The following is an 18,165-nucleotide window of genomic DNA, read 5'->3' as shown; positions in this document are numbered from 1 at the left end:
AGAAAAAACGTGTAAGAACATAATACAATTACATCAAAAGAAGAAAGCCAATCTTTAGGAGAAAAAATAATCTTGCACTGAGTATACAGTGTTGTATACTTACACGTGATTGTTAAACGTCTCCTTGCTGTTTGGGACCTGTTCTTTTGAACAGATGCCAGCTTCCTCTGTATGTTTTCTGGTCTCACTTTAAGACCAAACAAGACCAAACTAATACACAGTGCAAATTTTACACCTCCCTGTCCACCATTGCCCAGACCGGCAAAATGCCAGCAGTTTTCCTTGGGATGGGCACAACATGTGGATGCATTTCCTGCGATTAGTGTGCCCAAGAGAATGGATGGGAACTGCTAAACAATGGCTAGCAGCGATACAAAATAGTTGTTTTGGCACAATCTTTAGCCAGAACCAGGACAGCAGCTCAGAATAAAAGTAAGCCGTTTTTATGCTTTTCAAAAAATTAAACATAAGATTCGCTCTCAAAACCTTTGTTAGCCCAGGAGCATTTGCCTGCATGCACCGTTTCTGCTAGGATCAGAGAACACCTGTAAACCATTAGAACAAACTCACACAATATTAAAAAAAAAAAAATCCATACTTGCGCATTAGTACTCAAAATAAAGAGCAAAAGAAGTTAAATGCTCAAACTATGAACTAATTTTCACCCAGTACAGGGGATGCTAGCGGACTTTTAAAAAAGGTAAAGGGTCCCCTGTGCAAGCACCGGGTCATTACTGACGCATGGGGTGACATCACATCACAATATTGACTAGGCAGACTATGTTTCTGGGGTGGTTTGCTATTGCCTTCTTCAGTCATCTAACCCCAGAAAGCTGGGTACTCATTTTAGGATGGAGGGCTGAGTCAGCCTTGAGCTGGCTACCTGAAACTGACTTCTGTAAGGAGCGAACTCAGGTTGTGAGCAGAGCTTCAACTGTAGTATTGCAGCTCACCACTCTGTGTCACGGGGCTAGTGGACTTACAGGCAATTTAGTCCTTTTTTAAAATTTGAGACCAAATAATAATAAGCACCACTGAAGTAAACAAGGTAGCACTAACCTACAAAAAAAAAAAAAAAGAATACAGCATATTGCCATAGGGTCATTTTCTACCTGTGGAACTTTGTGGAGGAAAGGAAAAGAGTACCACACCCACCGCTACTAAGAAACATTTTGATGAAAGCATATAATCCTCAGAGCCCTGACCTGAGGCGCTTTCACACATGCCAAATAATGCACTTTCAATCCACTTTGCTGCTGGATTTTACTCTGTGAAACAGCAAAATCCACTTGCAAACAATCATTAAAGTGCACTGAAAATGGAAAGTCCATTATTCATCATGTGTGAAGGCACCCCAGCTGGATAGCCCCAGCTCGCCTGATCTTGTCAGATCCCAGAAGCTAAGCAGGGTCAGCCCTGGTTAGAATTTGGATGGGCAACCTCCAAGTACTACCAGGGCCATGACACAGAGGCAGGAAATGGCAAACCACCTCCAAATGACTCTTTCCTTGCAAACCCTACGGAGTCGCCGTAAGTCAGCTGTGACTTGATGGCACACACACACAGTCCTCTGTAGATCAGGCCATTTATGGATGCCAGCTAGGATCAGCACTTATGCCAGCTATAGTGATGCCCTCCTCCTCCCCCCCTTTACATGCTGCAACTCTATGCCTCACTGTTTCTTGCTGACCCAGAGATTGATGTTAAATGTGAATCAGACATGTTCCAGAGTGCCCGGAAAGCATAACCACAAACCGCGATTTGTGGTTACGGTTTTCCTAGCATGCATGCACCAACCAATGATGGTTTGTTGGGAAGAGAGGAAGAGAGATGGTCTCCAAGCAGGGGAAGGAGTGTGCAGAGCTGAGGCTTTGGCCCAAATGGTTGTTAAATGTGAGCCAAGCTACAGGAAGATGAGGACAGTGGCTTGGATCCAGCAATGTGCAAGCAGAAAAATAAGTGGGCAGCACAGTTTGGTTTGCACATGATCTTGGGCAACACTTTCCTGTAATGCAGTCTACATGGTGCTGCCCTTGAAAAGGGTTTGGAAACTTCCAACTGGTGCAGAATGCTGTGGCCAGGATATTGACTGGAGAGGGTCATGGGAACTGTATTACTCCAGTCTTGGCCTACCTATAATGGTTCTCTATTTGTTTCTGGGCACAATTCACAGCTCTATATGGTTTGGGACCAACATCTGTTTCTTGTGTTTCTGCTTGCATGACACCTCTAGCCCAAGCAAAAAAATTGGACTGGATCTAGCCTAAGGAATGAAGGCAACACCAAATAATTTCAGCAGGGGGACATCTGGCTATATTTTAGTCTCTCTACAATATCCTTCCTAACTAGTGGGATGTTCCTACTGTAAGGCAGTAACTTGCACCTATGCAATTTGATTGGCTTCCGCAGCTGGGCTTTACATAGCACCCTTCACCCAATGTATGCAGAATTTCCATTTGTAGGAAACAGGTGGAGACCCCCATAGCACTTGCCAGATCATGTTTCAGGGTATCTACGAAAAATAAATCGCCCATTGATTTCCAGGTTTTTTTAAAAAAAAAGTAGCACAGAGGCCTTAACCCACTTCTGTTCTACCATGGGAAAGCCAGAGTTCCACACTGAAAATGTTGTGACAAAAATAGCTTTGTTCAGAATGTCTAAAGCGTCGGCTTTCATGGCAACAATCTAGAGCCACCTGTGCAAATTCCTGCCACAGTAGATGTGGGGATCCATTACCTACTCCCATTTAACTAGATTTGACCCTGCAGCATGCTACACAGAAAATCAGGGATACTGTACTCTAAAACACGAATTCCCAGAACTTTCTACTCTCAAGAATCCTTTTCACATTAACACTCCACACTGCTAAGAAATCGCTGCAGATCATCAGGTCACACCGATGAGGCCAGCGTGGTACAGTGGTTAAGAAAGGCAGACTCTAATCTGGAGAACCAGGTTCGATTCCCCACTCCTACACATGCAGCCTTCTGGGTGACCTTGGGCCAGTCACAGTTCTCTCAGAAGTCTCTCAGCCCCACCTACTTCACAAGGTGCCTGTTGTGAGGGGGCGGGGGGAGACTAAGCCTCTTTGAGACTCCCTATGGTAGAGAAAAGCAGTTAGCTCTGGCAGCCATTCCCACACACACACCAAGCAGAGAGAGCATGAGTCCTGCATGCCTCACAAAGAACTGACTGTCCCCCAAGTTCTCTGCAAGCGCCAAAGGACACAGGTGAGGGATAGCAGCAATGGTGAATTACCAGTACGGGCCGGCTACGAAGTCAAAATAGCCGGACACATAAGAATTTAGAAAAAATATGACACCCCTGTGTTACGTCAATTGTAGCAAACAAATCCAACACAGAAAAGCATACACTGGCCACAATTAGACTATGACAAAATAACATATAATTCTTACTTATCAGTTCATATCAGAGAATCTGTACATATCCACAACAACATTCTCTAGTCATTCCAGATTGACAAGTGGAAATAATAGAACATAGTTCAGTTCCTTATCCAATATGGGGTGCCCTGAGGTATGCAGAAGGAAGACGGGTTTTCTCAAGTTACTCCGTTTCGGTATCCTTCATCTGATGAACTGATGAATGTTGTTGTGGATATGTACAGATTCTCTGATATGAACTGATAAGTGAAAATTATATGTTATTTTGTCATAGTCTAATTGTGGTCAGTGTATGCCTTTCTGTGTTGGACACATAAGAACAGCAGAAAATTCATGGTATCAGACTCCCTGAGCATTGCTGTGGCCTGTACAACATACAGAACTCCTACAAGATGGGACAAGATGGGCAACTGGGATTTCAACCACAGGGATTAGTATGTGCAATCCTGAAGGCACGCAAGCAAATACCACAACACCGGATTTCAATCCAAGCTACATGAGCAGGTTGCTGAAGCACATTGCACCCAGTGCCAGCTCACAGCCAGATTAAGTAGGGATTGTACGAGTATATACAAGAATTAGCTATAAAGTCCAACACTACAAGAAATTTAATCTCAGGCGTATCTTTTGAGTACTTGTTCTTTCATCACATTGCAAATAAAGCAGTTTACAATAAGCAATGTCTAGGAATGGTTTGGTGAAGAATGTATTTATTTAGATAAAAAAAATTTATTCTGCTCTGGAGCCCAGTCCAAGGCATTTTATGAAATAAAAGTAATAAAAAACGAAACATTAAAAGGTATTAATTGAAATTCAGCATTAAAAACCGAGCCCAGCATGAAAACACAGACCAAAAAACAGATCACTAACAGCTTCCGATAACAGTTTTAAAACTAAAACAGTGTTATATCATCAAATAGTGTTAATAATAGTTCTCAATGGAGACTGTGTCTATCTTCCCCGCCCCTCCACTTCAGCAAGGGCCACCCTAAGCAAATGCCATTCAGGCTTGTGTTTCAGAAAACAAACCTAGGATCATGCTGAAAGGTGGCTACTACATGAGTGCATCACTTGACCAACAGATTCAGGTCACTAGTGATGGCAGAGATTTAATGAGGACTCATCAGTTTCTGGGCCAATTCTGAATTATCATATTGGCTGTAGACCTGGAATTGGGGGTGAATGACGAGGCGGCCAAGTTTGAAGAAGACACCAAGTTATTTAGGGTGGTTAAAACAAAATCAGACTGTGAAGAGCTCTGAAAGGATCTCTACAAACTGGAGAAATGGGCATTAAAATGGCAAATGAGATTCAACGTGAGCAAGTGTAAAGTGATGCATATTGGGGCAAAAAAACCTTCACTTCACATACACGCTGATGGAATCTTTGCTGGCAGCAACAGACCAAGAAAGGGATCTTGGGGTGGTAGTGGATAGCTTGTTGAAAATGTCAACCCAGTGTGCAGCTGCACAATGCATAGTTAAATTGTGGAACACCCTGCCCCAGGATGTGGTGATGGCTGCCAACTCTCCAGGATGCTGGGGGAGGGTCCCTGGCTTTGTGGTAGAACATCTACTTTGCCTGCAGAAGACCCCAAGTTTAACACCCAGCATCTCCAGTTAAAAAAAGGGATCAGATATTAGGTGAAGTCAAAGTCTCCTGTCTGAGACCCGGAACAGCTGCTGCCAATCAGAGTAGACGATACTGACCTTGACAGTCTGATGGTCTAACTGGAGAAGGCAGCTTCACGTGTTCACAGTAATGTAAGAACTGAGACCAGGCAGCTTCGTAGGATTCCATCTTGAGCACGCAGGAGTGGAAAATGTAATCATTATGCAATTCTCTCTTGGCTTCCCCACCCACCCCATCGCTGACTTCGCAAAAGGCAACATTTGCACACACAAAAAGTTTTAAGCAAGAATTTAGGATCATTCCTGGCAGGTTGCATTTGTGGCACGTCATCTTCTGTTACAGAAACTGGAAGGGGAGAACTCGCAAGTCCTTCAGCCTGAATAATAAAACAAGAACAGGCAACTATTACTCACGCAGAGATATTCAAAACATACAATTTTGCTAAAACGTTGTGAAGGCTGTAAGGCTGGATCCAGCCAGCTTTTTCACTCAGCCTCACCCGATGCCCTTCCTTTCTCCAGCCCTCATTGCACAAAGCTTTTCTTCAGGCAGGTCCCGCGATCCGCCTGGCATAGTTCTTTTGGAGGGTAAAGAGTCATCCCTTCTTCCCTCCTCGTCAGGTGCAGATCTGTAGCAGTTTTCAGTGTTCGGCAACAGCGCTCTGGTTGCCAAACGATATCCCACTGCAGGGTTGTTCTGACTGTTGATGGATGGATAATGACATTGGGATGGTCATTACCTCCGTGGCAACAGTTCTGGGAGTGTCAGAGGAATATTGCACATGGAGCTGCTGATGCTTTTTACAGGCCTGCCTCGGCTTCCTCCGCCCAATGCTCTATCTGCAAGCCCAACAGTCCCAGAGTACAAACGCAACTCAAGGCACTTCCAGGGCTGCAGACTTCCTGGGATGCACTGAAAACGCTGGAGCCCTCTACACCAGCCAAAGAGTCCTGGGACAACTCGAAGAACACTGTATTGACTGAAACACACAAGGTCTTTTCTACAGAGCCTTGTGTCACACTCACAACTACAGTCCAAAGCAGAGCTGCATCCTCTTTAACCCAGTGAATTCATTGGGTTTAGAAGGGTGTAACTCTGTACAGATTGGCACTGTAGATGTGTTAAGTCTTTAATCAGATGCTGTTTTTGAAACAGACTAAAACAACTATCTAGCCTTCTAGCACAAGGGTCCCCAACGATTTTGAGCCTGTCGACACCCTTGAAATTCTGACACAGAGTGGTGGGTGCATCCACAAACTGGCTGCAGCAAAACAGCTGCTGCAGAAAGCAGAGCCAGCCATACAATGGCTGCCACAGCTTACCTTCAGTCACAAAGTGAAGTTCTTTGTGCTATAGATAAAGCTGCTGCCAAAGCAATGTTTAAAAAAATCTGGTCAGTAAAATCTCCAACCAACAATCAGAAGTCTTGCTGAGTTAAAGCCCCACCTGGCCACGCCCACTATTCTAACTTGGCGTGCACCAGGAAAGGCGTCTGCAGTGCAACATGGAACCCATGGGCAACATGTTGGGGACACCTGTTCAAGAGTATACACGATTATTTATATTTGAGTCTAAGCTTACGAAACACAAGTAATGACACTTCTGTTGACACTAAACGGGACTGGGCTGGAGGAAAGTGGGGGGAGTAACAAAAAGTAACATGTCCTTACCTTACATTGAAACAGAAGATTTACAAACAATTATTTGCTCCAAACCACTGCAGTCAGAACACGCTCCACTTATGGAGACAGCTTTCCAGCTTAGTTTCAGGCTAGCGATGGAAGTTCTTAAACAGTCTTGGAGTAGCTCTCAGTAGGAGAGACACTTGACACTTCTGCTGAAGTGTCCGTCCTCATAAAGGGAGAAGCCCCTCAAATCCAGTTCCAAAGCCTCCTTCTTCATCATGGTGCATGCATGCAATTCCTGTTTCTAGGTTGGCCCTGGGGGCGGAAGGCGGGTGAACAGCCCAGGAAGTGTGTACATGGTTACTCCTATGGCTGCCTAGTTGGCATGCACTGAATTGCCCTCTTTGGCCCTTCTCCACTATTGCTTGTGCCAGGGGCAGGCTCCGGCGGGGCATCCTACACCTCTGCCTGCCCCTGAACAGCACTCATTTGTCATCTTCTGCTCCCCCTCAAAAGTCATGTGCCTATTCTTGGGGGATGGGCTGGCCTCATGGTTGCCACAAGACAGCCTCCACCCCCACCCTCTTCCCCAAACACAGAGGGCAACTGCTCATGCTTTAGGCTTGGTTCCTGCCCCCAAGCCAGACGCAGCTCTCCTCCTTTCTCTCAATAGGAGCCACCAGATACTCTTGATAGAGTTGCTTAAGAAGGCACAGCAGAATGGGGGAAGTCACTTGCTCTATACGCAAGCGTGCACACACACACTGTAATCAATAATAGACAGAAAAGCAAATTATTAATGGGTGTGCGCATCAACCAATATCAACACCACACACACACACATGCCACTATGCGTGTGGACTGCAATCAGTGGCAGAGAGCACAGAGAACTAACTAACCACCACGTCCCAGTCCAGTAGCACCTCAGAGAACCAACACGATTTTCAGGGGGTCAGCTTTTGAGATGAACAGAGCTCTGACTCTTGAAAGCTTATACCCAGGAAATCTTGTTGGTCTCTAAGGTGCTACTGGACTTGAATCTACTGCAGAGCAACATGGCTACCCTCTGAAACTAAGGGAAAACTAATAAAAGAACACACACACAAACACACCAAATAGCAGAGCATCAAAACATGCCTAGCAACAGAGTTGACAAAGGATGAGCCTGAGCGCAGCCTGTACGGCTTATATAGAATCAAGGAAGCTCCCACAAGCCCAAATCGCTAAGCCAGCAATGCTTGGTGGAAACACTGTGGAAAGAAATACCATTCTCTTTGCTCTGATGATTGGAAAGCTTCCATGTCAGCATCACATCACTGGATCTCTCCCCATCTATCACTCCTCTCTAACCCAGACCGGCAGGTGCCAAGAAAACAAATGGCATTCATTCATTCTATGTTTTTCCCGTTATTCATTATCCTCATGAATGTAACAAATGAGGCTTTGGGGGGTTATTTTTCTCATTAGTTTGGAAATTAACATCACTAAAAACCATCACCAGAGCTTGTGTGTAAAGCCAGAGAACCAGTCAGCTCATTTCTTCTGCATCTGCCCCCCAAATTTAAGAACAGCACCATGTACTCCCTAGACTACAGCAGCTTTTGAAAGGTCTGGCTTGTGAAGAGAAGCTCTTTTTTCAAGTGATCACCACAGGTCACCAATAAGCTCTTTTTAAAGAACTTGCCATCAGAGAAAAACAGCTCTCCAAATCAATCTTCCAAGCTGCTTGAAAACTTGCTCCAATCAATGCTTGCTGATACTTTCAGAGTATTAGCTTCAAAACGAATCTACATTTCAGATGCTCTGCCTTCAGCTATCTTTGACTCTTCCTGAGAATGCCAAATGTACTTTTGTGTGGTGATTTAATGGCATCTGATTCTGTTCTTTTGAAGCAGCAACTATACCACAATGGCTGCATTTGGAATTCTTCTCTATTAAAAAGAACTTTGTTGTCCAAAGGGCACTGAACTTCTTGTTCTCTTTATCCATTTCTTCCTTCTTTGCCAAAAATCTGCCCATGTTATTCTTCTGAAACAAACAAAAAAAGGAAATAAAGTCTTAGATTAAATTTCACTGCAAGTGATTTAAAAGGCGGCAAACATGGAAGGCTTAAAAAAATAGCTATTTAAAAATCTTGCTTGAAAACAGGAGAGGTGTAAAACAACATTTTTCAAAGCACAGTATAGCTAATATTTTTGTCTTTTGGTGCATCCAATGGAATATATTGCCCCAGAAATATTTTCAGGCACTTTCCCCCCAAAGCTCCTCTGAATGAATCCCAATTACTGGGTTGAACCCAAACCAGCTTGTTTTCTGGTAAAAACAGTAGAGGGTCCCTTTTGACAATCAAAAAGGCTATGGTAGGGATCCTGGGCACTGCAAAGCCTTGCAAGTTGGAAGCTGAGATAAGGCAAGAAATTAAGTGTGATCGAGCAAAAAAAAAAAAAAAAAAGGCTGGCTGGATCTAACCCAAAGCACTTAGTACCAGCATCTGACAGAGAAAATTATTTCAGCAGGCAATATAATGTGGCTAAACAGCCCATCATAATGGCATAATTGACAGGGCCGCTCTCTCTGGAATATAATGTACAAGAGGGGACTTTCCCCACACATTCACTTCAAGGTATCTTCCTACAGATTTTATTACTTTTATTATTCCTACATATATTTTTATTATTATTATAGAGAGCCAGCGTGGTGACTGAAATCTTTTCAGGCAGAAATGTCAGGGATTGGACCTGGAGCTATCTATCTACAGGCAAACTGAGAACTGTACTATGGAGCCACGACCCAAGAAGCGAAGAGTTGTTTTGCACCGAGATGCAGCAATGGGGGGAAATGCACAAGTACGCCCAGAATCCAGAGCCAAAGCCACAGTTAAAGGCACAGAACAAATATTGTTAAAAAAAATCAATTTGATCCCCTGTTACTAAATTCTCACCTACCTCTCAGAACTCGTTCTTCACGCGCTCACTGCAAGCCAGACTCCCCCGTCCATACAACCAACGCTCAGCTATCCGCCAGAAACGGAAACAACCTCCAACCGTACTTGCTTTTCGTTCTTCCCATAGACAAAAAAAAAAGACCCTATCGCTTCTGCACGTAAGAATGACCACTATCGCCGCCTCTCCGACGAGATTGACAGGCGCCCCCTCCAATCACAATGAGCCGCGGGTGTTCTGTTTTTAAACTTCGTCAAGAAAAGAGCGACGCTCCGCGACGAGTCGGGCTTTTAAAGGGCTTCAAAGGAGGCGCGCGGCGGTTGGCTCACAAGGCAAGCGGTGTGGACCAATCCGAGCCCACTAGTATTCGTTAGTAGGGTAAAAAGTACGTTGGTGGGGCGGGGCGGGGCTTGGGCGAGCGAGCAGCCTTTCCCTACCGTGACTGGTGCTTGGACAGTGATTGACAGAAGGATTCCCCCTGTCGCAGGGCGGTATTCACCGAAAGGGGCGGGGCGATACGTGGCCCTCCCCGCGCGGCCCTGAAGGAGCAGAGTCGCGTCTCGCTGAGGAGAAGTTGACCGAGGGCGGCCATGAGCGGCTCTTTCTGCCGTCTGCCTGCCGCTCTCCGGCAGCTGGCGGCGTCGCGGCCGCTGCTTTTCGTCAGGCGGCCGCTGAGCCAGGCCGGGGATGGCGGCGGTTCTTCGAGCTCCGGGTCGAAGGAGGCGGAGGAGGTGGGGAAGCTGGTGCGCGCCCACCCGGTGGTGGTCTTCATGAAGGGCACGCCGGCCCAGCCCCAGTGCGGCTTCAGCAACGCCGTGGTGCAGATCCTGCGCCTGCACGGCGTCACCGACTACCGCGCCTACGACGTCCTCCAGGACCACGACCTACGGCAAGGTCAGCGCTGGCCTGGCCGCCCCTTCCCGGCCCCCTCCTTCCCTCCCTCGCCCGAAAAAGCCCCGAGGGTCGCCAGCCAGGAGCACAGGCCCAGCCTTTCATGAGCTGGCTTTATGTGGTCATGGAATCAAAGAGTTGGAAGGGGTCCACCAGGGTCATCTAGTCCAACCCCCTGCACAATTGCAGGAAAATCACAACTACCTCCCCCCCAGTGACCCCTACTCCATGCCCAGTAGATGGCCAAGATCATAGAGTTGGAAGGGGTCCACCAGGGTCATCTAGTCCAACCCCCTGCACAATTGCAGGAAAATCACAACTACCTCCCCCCCACACACCCCCAGTCACCCCTACTCCATGCCCAGTAGATGGCCAAGATCATAGAATCATAGAGTTGGAAGGGACCCCCAGGGTCGTCTAGTCCAACCCCCTGCACAATTGCAGGAAAATCACAACTACCTCCCCCCCAGTGACCCCTACTCCATGCCCAGTAGATGGCCAAGATCATAGAGTTGGAAGGGGTCCACCAGGGTCATCTAGTCCAACCCCCTGCACAATTGCAGGAAAATCACAACTACCTCCCCCCCACACACCCCCAGTCACCCCTACTCCATGCCCAGTAGATGGCCAAGATCATAGAATCATAGAGTTGGAAGGGACCCTCAGGGTCGTCTAGTCCAACCCCCTGCACAATTGCAGAAAATTCACAACTACCTCCCCCCACACACCCCTAGTGACCCCTACTCCATGTCCAGAAGATGGCCAAGGTGCCCTCCCTCTCATGGTGACTGACCGTCTTCTGGGCATGGAGTAGGGGGTCACTGAGGGTGTGGGGGGGAGGTGTGAATTTCCTGCAATCGTGCAGGGAGTTGGCTTAGATGACCCTGTGATTCTGTGTAGGGTAGCGGTTACAGCGCCCAGCTAGGATCATGGGTTCAAATCCCCACTCTGCCACAGAAGCTCGGTGCGTGTCCATGGGCCAATCACACACATTCAGCCTAACCCACCTCACAGGGTGGTCGTGAGGATGGGACAAACCGTGTGTTCTGTGGTAGAACATAGGCTTTGCATGTGGAAGATGCCAGGTTTGGTCCTCTGGCATCTCCAGTTTTAAAGGGTTAACTAGGAGATGAAGAAAAAGACACTCAGACTCCACCTGACACTGGAGAAACAATGCCAATGATAACTTGGTCAGACAAATGACTTAACTCTGTAAACAGCATCATGTGGACACAAGCTGTGAGAATTAGATTTGGGGTGGCAAAGGAAAGTTTGTTTTCACCCAAGGAATTATTGGCTTGTGGAATTAGCAGCCACAGGATGTACCATGACCACTACTTTTGTTGGCTTTAAAAAGAGATCAGTACATTTGTGGAGGACAGGTCCATCAATGGCTGTTAGTCACGCATTTCAAAAGCATGCTTTTTCTTTTAATACTATGGGGGCATCAACAACAAGGAAATTTTTTGGCCTCCATATGTTGCTTCTGACTAGCCACTGCATGAGACAGAGTGACAGGCCTAAGATCACTCAGTGAGCTTTCATAGCAAAGTGGGGGTTCAAAGCTGGTTCTTCCAGCCCCTGGTCTGATCGTCTAACCCAGGGCTCCCCAACCTTTTTGAGCCTCTGGACACCTTTAAAATTCTGTGACTGGAAGGTGAGTGCAATCACAAAATGGCTGCTGTGGGAGGTGGAACCACAGGCACATACACACATACAGGGGAAGTCCAAGTGCAGGGGAGAAAGGGGGTAATTTTAAAAAATACACTGGGAAAGAGAGGTGAGTAGGAGAATAGAGCCAACACTGGCAGCAGCTGTTGCTGAAATAACATTATTTAAATCTGCATGGCCAATCAGATCTCCAATGGCCAGTCAGAAGCCTTGCTGGTCAAGAGCCCTACCTGCCTCCTCCCTTTCAAAAAACTTTTGGTGGACACCAGGAAAGGTGTCTGTAGGCACTGTGGTGCCCATGGACACCATGTTGGGAAATGATTCATGAGTTCCAAGCCACCAGTTAAAGAAGTGTGCTATAGTGGTATGCTGCTTTAGTCCACATTCAATTTAGCATCCCCCCACCCAACCTCATGAATAAGGATTTTTGAGTATGGTTCTGGGTTCATATTTACAGTTGTGAAGAGGTTAATGTCAATACAGATTTTGCTGAACCAAGCTAAATGATAACCTAACTTCTACTTGGTTTAGCAGGGTAATGTCTGTGAAGATCACAGCAACTACTTCTGGGGTTACCAAACTGCAGTATGCGTTTTTCCTAGGCAGACTGTAACCATAGCGATTTTGCATGCGTCCCACTTTCAAAACCAGCATTGGTAGCAGCTTTCAGAATCTCTGCTTTGCCCATGAACATATAATGGAAGGGGCTATTGAGCTATAATCCATGTTATCTAGAGATCAAGAGCAGTGCGGCACATGACATTAATGCTGTAATCCTATTCCCATTTATGTGGGAGCAACTGACTTTCAAAGTATTAGTACTAAGAACCAATTAGATTGGGTTCTACGAGCATTTCTGGGTCTTTTATGCATCTCTCATTGCAAGTATGAGGTTGTGTCCCCATATGAAATTTAAATGTTTTATAAAGTGATTATAAAATCCAAATTGGCTAAGAACATCTGACTTCTTTCAAATTCTGGTCTTGCTTAACTCAAGGCAATATAGTCACACTTTTATACAGGTGTGAATATGTATATACTCACCCATAGTTAGTCTTCACTTCCTTGTACATATACATGCACACACATACTGTGTTTGTGTACAAATCACGTACATTGGGGTTTGGGTGACATCATAATCCTCTCTCTGAGAACATTACATTTCCATTGTCTTACAAACCTGTTTTATGTTGGGAAGGTTCTCTGTGTTGTGACCCATTGTGTTGCAATAAAATGCAGAATTAACACAATAACGAACTAGATCATATTGCATTTGATGCAGTTAGCCTTGGGGCAAGTCACACAGAATCCAGGCATTCATTGATCACACAAAAGTGCCTGAAAACTAGATGCTCACACATACCTATATTGGTTTGTTCTTTTAAACAATTGATATCCTTTCTTCCCTTAAAAAAAGTCTCTAGCAGCTTCTAAATTCTAACAGTCATATGCTGCCAACATCCCAACAAATTCCAGAAAACAGATTACAAGCCAGCCAAATTGCCCAGAACCTTGATGAATAAGATCTTTAAAATCTGTTGTTAGAGTTTAGTTAATTAATGTTTCAGATGAATGTCTGTAGAGAGCAAAACTTGAATGGGACCACAACAGAAAAAAAAACCCGTCTCCGGTAGAGACTTGGCTTCCCTTTGATGAGTTTATCCATAGCAGAGCCACTGAAGATGATCTCAGACATGGGTTCATATGGGGGTAAGAGTCCTTCAGATTCCCTGGACCCAAGACACTTTGGGCTTTATGGGGTAAAAGCAGCCATTTGTACCTGAAAACAAACTCTGAAAGCCAGGAAATATTTGTAGCATATTAATGGCCTTGGGTAAAAAAAAGGAACATTCCTCTTCCATTTATGAAACTCTCTGATTTCTTTGTCCAAATCTTTTAATGGCTTCAAAATTTCCAGAAATTTTGTATCTAGCAATAACATATAGTCATTAAAATACACAACACTTGAAGGTTGGGAAAAAATTGGGGCTGGCTCCTAGAATCAAAGAACATTTGTCAAGTCCTGGCATAAAGAATATGGAGATATCTAGTTGCCTTCAGACAACTGCAGATGCTGTTGTACTTTTTGTGTGTAAGAGGAGAATAGCTAGTCCAGTTTGACTATGGACATGCTATCAGTAGTGAGTCTGGGTATAATTAATAGGTTTCATTTGGAGAATTTTGCAAGGAAGAAAGCTAATAGACTAAGATTATTTCTTCATTTTTCTCAATTTTTCCCCCCACAAAGACTCTTTCTAAGCAGAAGTTATGTTTCCATGGGCTGTTTCATGGTCCCTGCCTTTAGGCATGTTAGAAGGATTCAGTGGCATTTACATTAGGCCTTTCAGGAGCCTTGATAGTACCAAAGCAGTACTGTTTAACTACATGTCAGTGATGCAAAACCTTCAGAATTATGTCCTTGTAACTTAGATGTGGGACTGCAACATGCGTCAGAAGACTTCTCTGGCATAACCACTCCCTGAACTCCAAGGTCTGTTAAGAAAAGATAAAGAATTTGAAAAGAATCTCATTTGCCAAAAATGAAGCATAGGAAGGCATTAAAACATAGTAACAGCATGTCTTAGTTGCAAAGAAGTCCAAGAAGTATTAAACTTTTCTACAAAGGGTTTCTGTCTCATACTTTGGAGAACACTGTACATAGTTTCTGGTGAACTATGTTTCACCATAGCTTTTGGGGAAATGGCAAGGGAAGAGTGGTGGATTTTAATCCCTATCCTTTGTTGCCACCTGCTCAAAAGCAAATGAATAGCAATGCAGCTGAAATGATATACTTCCTTATGTCAGTTTTTGTTAAATTCCATGAAATCACATCTCTTATAAACTTACTAAATCCTTCATATCCCCAGCTCCAACCCTGGAATCTTATACCTCCTAGTTCCCACAAAATAATAATATAGCTGGAGTAGTAGGTTTCAGTGTGAAAAAAAGAGAAACCTCGTTTCAAATGATCACAACAGTCAAAGGTTAGCCTTGGGCACATTCACAGTTATCGTCAACAAAAAAAAGCAACATTTACTTCCATTCTTTTCATGAGGTCTGTACCTCAGGGAGGACTGCAGCTTACCCCTTCCTCTGCTGTTGACTGTTTCAAGGTGGCAGCTACCTGACAACCAGAAGCTGCTCCAAACATGGGCAGGTGCCACATTGGGGAACAGTGCTCAAAGGAGCCACAGGCAAGTTCCTGAGCACTGAGTATCAGTACTCTAACCACCATATGACAGTTAACTATTAAGCCTTAAACTCTTGTTCATTACATAGAGTGCTGTTCATATAAATGACTAAATAATTGTTTTGCTTTACAAAGGTGAAAAAGACATCATCCCAATGAGATTGTGGGAGAAACCCTAAGCAGGTCTGTTCAGAAGTAACCCCCATTCTGTTTAAGGGGGTTTGCTCCCAAAGAAAATATTGTTCGGATTGTAGCCTTTTAGCAGTGGTGGAAGAGAGGAGGGACGGAGGGGTAATATATGACATGCAAAATTGTCTTCTACCTTACTTATGCTGTACAGGGTCTATTGTTTTCTCTTCCAACTCCCTGCTTGAGGCTTTCTGAAACAGTATAAGTTGTCTAATGTGTTTGGGAACATTTGGCTTAACCTGTCTTTGTTTTCTGATTCAGGAATTAAAAACTATTCCAACTGGCCTACTATCCCTCAAGTCTTTCTCAATGGTGAATTTGTGGGAGGCTGTGACATACTTCTCCAGATGCATCAGAGTGGGGATCTAGTGGAAGAACTGAAGAAACTGGGAATACGCTCAGCCCTGTTGGATTCAGAGAAAGACCATGGAAAAAAATAAGATAGCCTCTGTGACTTTAACAAAGACAGCTTTTGATAACTTACCAGAAAAGCCTTATAGAATGTAGCTCAAAAAGGCAACTTTTTGAAATGATGATGAGGTTTATCACTCGTTTACCATACGCTATGTCTTATTGGTTAATTGTGAGGCTGTTCTGTCATGAAAAATTTAAGTATAACCACTGCTCTATAAATCAAATGTTTGGAATCAAACTACATAAGTAGTTCACTTCTGTTTAGTACTGCTTTGTGCATTTTGCTTGAGTCAGGAACCACCCCACCCCCATCCACTCCAGCATCGTCTTTGTATCTTGCAAATTGTGTTCTATGTACAATCCAGGCAGACAGTGTTTAGATGTCTCTTACATCTCAATGAAATATGAAGTAAATAATAATGGCTTCAGTTCATATTGAGCTTTTAAGGTTTCGCTCAATTTATATCTATGGAACTTTCAATGCATATGAACAGTGGCATAAATATATAAGGCTGATTTCTCATGGTGAAAACAAATACCACGGCTGTTTTTCCTAAATCTGTTAGTGGGTTTTGAAGAACACTAAAAAGTCTGGATTAAAAATTAGAACATAATTTCCTTCTACCTCTGCCAAAAGGACTGCCTCAGTTAATACACATTAACCTTCACCATATCTGTGTGTGAACTTCTAAAACTTGCAATTTAGTGGCTCCAAACAGGACACGTGGGGATGAGTTTTAGAAGCACAAATGCAGTTTCTCGCTGTTGTAGCTCATTTTAAAATATGTGTGCAAACCACTTGGGATTCTGCTCTTGCAAGCAGTTACTGGGTGTTTAACCTTCAGAAGTATATGTCCCAAAGTCATACATGGATGTGTGTTTTCAATATAAGAGGTGATCCCTGCATCATCAAAGAATTATTATGTCTTTATATATAGAAATAAGTAAGTAGAATTCTTTCCTGTAAGAAGTAGAGTGGAGGCAGGGTGTTTGTTGGGAGCTCCTTTGAAAATGTGCATATACCGGGTTCCTTTGTTTCTACTTTTATGCTGAAAAATATATTTTATGTTCAAGTGTATACATTGTGCTGTGCGGCTTTGGTTATAGCACAACAAAACTCCATTCTTAATACTGTGTTAATGTTGGGGCAGTGTACACTATTAGATATAAGCAAATTGTATCTGAGAAACCATGTTTATTTTGTGATTATAGCTATTTTCCTTTCAAGATAAAGGGCATTTATGAGAAATCTAAGGATCCTGAGTCTTTAATGACTTTTAACCCTTTTTCAGTCTCAGAATACTGACCAGTGGTGAAAATAACAAATGGTGATGTCTGAAGATGATAGCTCTCTTTAAGTATTTGAAGGGCTGTGACTTAGAGGAGGGCAGGGAGCTGTTCCTGTTGGCAGCAGAGGATAGGACTCACAATAATGGGTTTAAATTGCGGCAGAAAGGTGCCAACTGGATATTAGGGAAACATTTTTTACAGTAAGAGTTGTTCGACAGTGGAATCAGCTACCTAGGGATGTGGTGAGCTCCCCCTCGCAGCCTTTAAGCAGAGGCTGGGCATGCACTTGTCAGGGATGCTCTAGGCTGATCCTGCATTAAGCAGGGGTTGGACTAGATGGGCTGTATGGCCCCTTTCAAATCTGTGATTCTAAGACCTCAGGTCTTTCTGCTTGGAAACTTAATGGCTTCATGGAGGAGCATTTGTCAGCCTTCTTTTCTTTTAAGCTCCCATTGTAAGCAAGACTATCAGGAGTGTTTTTAGTACTGTGTGGTTTTATGGAGGTGTAGAAGAAGCACAGTGTGGTGGCCTGTACAGAACTAGCCTTCCTAGCGTTTGTTTGTTTTTTTTAAAGAAAAAACTGGTTAGTCCTCATAGTTGCACCAATATATGCTTAGAAATGTGAGGACAATGCCTGCTGACATCTCTGAAAGCAGCAACTTGAACACAGGTTTAGTGACTGGGGCTTGGCCTTCAGTTTCTTTGTCTCTTCTGTGATTAGCGAAAGCGGAATAAATTAGGCAGAAGAAGCACAATTATGTGAATTTGCTCAACCTCATAGGGCGCTTTTACACATGCCAAATAATGCACTTTCAATCCACTTTGATTGCACTTTGCAGCTGGATTTTACTGTGTGAAACATCTAAATCAACTTGCAAATGATCATTAAAGTGCATTGAAAAGTGGATTGAAAGTGC

The 18,165-nt window shown here is 44.2% G+C and overlaps 1 protein-coding gene and 1 non-coding gene across 2 annotated transcripts; one reads left to right on the top strand and one right to left on the bottom strand.

The window, feature by feature from the left end:
• Positions 1–5,662: 5,662 nt before the first annotated feature.
• On the bottom strand, positions 5,663–5,936 carry LOC130479842 (small Cajal body-specific RNA 13). Its single transcript, XR_008933389.1, has one exon. It is a non-coding gene; the product is annotated as a small Cajal body-specific RNA 13 (non-coding RNA).
• A 4,257-nt stretch (positions 5,937–10,193) lies between these two features.
• GLRX5 (glutaredoxin 5) lies at positions 10,194–16,088 on the top strand. The gene is made up of 2 exons (XM_056851610.1): positions 10,194–10,497; positions 15,806–16,088. The coding sequence occupies exons 1-2, from the start codon at positions 10,194–10,196 to the stop codon at positions 15,982–15,984; spliced, it is 483 nt and encodes a 160-aa protein (XP_056707588.1). The 3' UTR covers positions 15,985–16,088.
• The last annotated feature ends 2,077 nt before the right edge of the window (positions 16,089–18,165 follow it).

The sequence above is a fragment of the Euleptes europaea genome, chromosome 6 (assembly GCF_029931775.1).
Source record: "Euleptes europaea isolate rEulEur1 chromosome 6, rEulEur1.hap1, whole genome shotgun sequence".
Taxonomy (NCBI): Eukaryota; Metazoa; Chordata; class Lepidosauria; order Squamata; family Sphaerodactylidae; genus Euleptes; species Euleptes europaea.
This window is presented reverse-complemented; position numbering and strand designations above follow the sequence as displayed.